General features: G+C 39.4%; 1 protein-coding gene across 1 annotated transcript; it reads right to left on the bottom strand.

Moving 5' to 3' along the window:
• Nucleotides 1-1,132: 1,132 nt before the first annotated feature.
• On the bottom strand, nt 1,133-2,342 carry LOC145488475 (uncharacterized). Its single transcript, XM_081467352.1, has one exon. It carries the CDS (start codon nt 1,657-1,659, stop codon nt 1,243-1,245), a length of 417 nt encoding a protein of 138 aa, XP_081323478.1. The 5' UTR covers nt 1,660-2,342; the 3' UTR covers nt 1,133-1,242.
• Between the last annotated feature and the right edge of the window lie 437 nt (nt 2,343-2,779).

The raw sequence follows: 2,779 nt of genomic DNA, 5'->3' as shown, positions 1-2,779 counted from the left end.
TCTCTATCCGTTGATTGTGTGTGCTTTTACCTACAATTTATGAAAGTAATCAATGGCAAGCACAATTAAGACAAAGTTTCATATTATCAATTCCTTTCATCAATTTATTACCCGTTATCATACTTCCTCTTCCGGAGCCCCTTTGTGGATGTGTAAGCATGTACCATGATATATCCACATTCTCTCCACCCTTGTCTGAGCGTACTCGTGATGGTAAACCATATTCATTAACTGCATCAAGAAACAGGTTAAGGACAGTGGTTGCCTTGTTGTTGTCTGATGCATGGAGATAGACTGGTATTCTGGAATATCCATCGATGCCTCCGTGGATGACTATTCTCCATCTAGAAATAACATTAGATATGCAAGGCAGCGAAAAGGTGGAAAATCGGAACTTAATACTCCTAAGTGAAGTCACGTTTTTACTATTATTATGATTATTATTTTTGCATTACCCATTGACTTGCACTTTTGAAATCAGCAGAGTACACCTTTGAAGGACATAACTAATTCTTAATTCCATATTTACCTTATAAGTTTATGGTTGCCATCAATATGCCAAAGAGCCAATGGAGAGTGGACATTGTATCGTCTTCTTCTTACTGCGTCTCTCCATCGCTGCATCACTCCAATAGAATCTGTCCTCAATAATGACTGTCTGATCCGTTCTCTTTGCACCCGATGTCCTTTACTGTGTAGTAAGCCTTTCGCCATCCTAATGCCAATATTAGGATGAGACTGTTGTGCAGATCTCAACAAGTTTTCTAGTTCTTCATCACTCAGGTTACTAAACGTACCTGAAGTAAACAAGGTTTCCTTGGATTTATTGAAATTCAAACTGTTGTTAAACTAAACACGCATTACCTCTGTTACTGACGTTGTAACTGATAAATTATTTACCCACCCCATCCCCACGGCCTTCAATTCTACATAAGCTTACACCTTGTTTATAAGTAAAGTAAGTCAGTGAACTTTATTTATTCACATATCGCAGATGAGCTAAGGCTGGTTTAAATGCAGATTTGAGGTTAAAAATTACAAAAAGAGAAAATAACTTAAAATTTAAAATATGCAAATGAGAATTAAAATTATATGAAAAATAGAAAGATGAAATCTATGGCATTAACGATCAACAGCAACAGAAAAGGACTTCGTGGTAACAGTACTAATTCCAACCTAGTAAACTTTCAAAATATAGGTACATATCACAAAAAATAAAGAGAAAACCTTTTACATGTAAGCTTAAAAGCTCTCACCAGAAACACTCAAGCCAAACGCTGACATTCTCCTTTCGACAGTCCTCTGTCCTACACCCAACAAAACGCCGATTTCCGACACTTTGAAACCCTGGTCCAAGAGAAATGATAATTGCTCTTGGGGTATTTGAAACGAAGGTCGTCCTCGAACCCCAGTACGACGCAGCTGTCCCTGATAACCATGACGAGCTTGGGTGCTGTGATTTGCTTCAATGGCCACAATAGTCTCGTACAGACCACTCATTACGTTCACAATGTCATCAGGAACATCGAGATTAACCAGCATCCTATTTATATAATCCAATCTTAACACTATCGACCCGATTTCGCAAGAATCTTCCAATCTTTCGATCCTCACAACCAGGTCATTTATGGCTTGCACAACACTGCAGAAATCCGCCATTTTGACCTACCAGATCCAGGTCCTTGTGGACGTGACGTAACCTTTTGACATTTGACACTTTTTGGCGGAAATTGTACGCCGTTCGCAAAGCTGAAGTCAACATTTCGCAGAGACTGTACATTTTAGAAAGCTCGACTTACGAAGCTGAATGAAAGAAAGCCCGTGGTCGGAATGAAATATTCAAACTTGAATCCTTAATAAAAGGTTAACTTCGATTGAACAATAAGCTTAGAAGTTCCTTGTAATAAAAATATCAAACCATTTCGACAGGATAATTTCGAAATTGATAAAATTGGATGTTGATTGCTTAAGTTGGATGTTGATTGCTGAAGTTGGATGTTGAGTGGTAAAGTTGGATGTTGAGTGGTAAAGTTTCATGTTGAGTGTTAAAGTTGGATGTTGAGTTCTAAAGTTGGATGTTGAGTGTTAAAGTTGGATATTGATTGCTATAAAGTTGAATGTTGAGTGCTAAAGTTACATATTGATTCTTAAAGTTGGATGTTGAGTGCCCTAAAATTGGATGTTGAGGCCTAAAGTTGGATGTTGATGGCTAACGTTGGATGTTGAGTGCTAAAGTTGAATGTTGAGAGCTATAAAGTTGGATGTTGAGTGATATAAGGTTGGATGTTGAGGGCTAAAGTTAGATGTCGAGTGCTAAAGTTGATTTTTGGCGGGGATGGAACACCATAAGACCGGCGTGCGCGCATCGTGATTTTCACTAACTTCGCGTCAATATTCCCGAACTTGGGGGATATTTTCCAGTCCCAGGGACTCTAAACTAACTCTTGATGGCCTTGGTTTGCAGTGAAATGGAGACAGCAAAACTTTTTGAACGCTCACCTTCAAGCTTCTGGGCCGAAATATAGCCCACTTTACTTTAATACTGAAAAAGTAGCCGAGACCGCCTTACGTGCATCGTGATTTTGACAAACTTCGGGTGGATTTCCCGGAGCTTGGGGGATATTTTCCAGTCCCTTGGACGCTAAACTAGGTGCCGATGGCCTTGTTTTGCAGTGAAATGGACACAGCAAAGCTTTTTGAACGCTCACTTTCGAGGTTGTGGGCCGAAATATAGCCATACTTCACTTTAAGATTCAAACAGTAGCCGAGACCACGTTTC

This window comes from Orbicella franksi, chromosome 5, assembly GCF_964199315.1.
Source record: "Orbicella franksi chromosome 5, jaOrbFran1.1, whole genome shotgun sequence".
Taxonomy (NCBI): Eukaryota; Metazoa; Cnidaria; class Anthozoa; order Scleractinia; family Merulinidae; genus Orbicella; species Orbicella franksi.
The sequence above is the reverse complement of the archived record's forward strand: the minus strand, read 5'-3'. Positions and strand labels throughout refer to the sequence as shown.

What these genes read in the sequence shown, in the direction of transcription:
- LOC145488475 (XM_081467352.1), bottom strand. Translation starts at nt 1,659, where the DNA reads ATGGCGGATTTCTGCAGTGTTGTGCAAGCCATAAATGACCTGGTTGTG.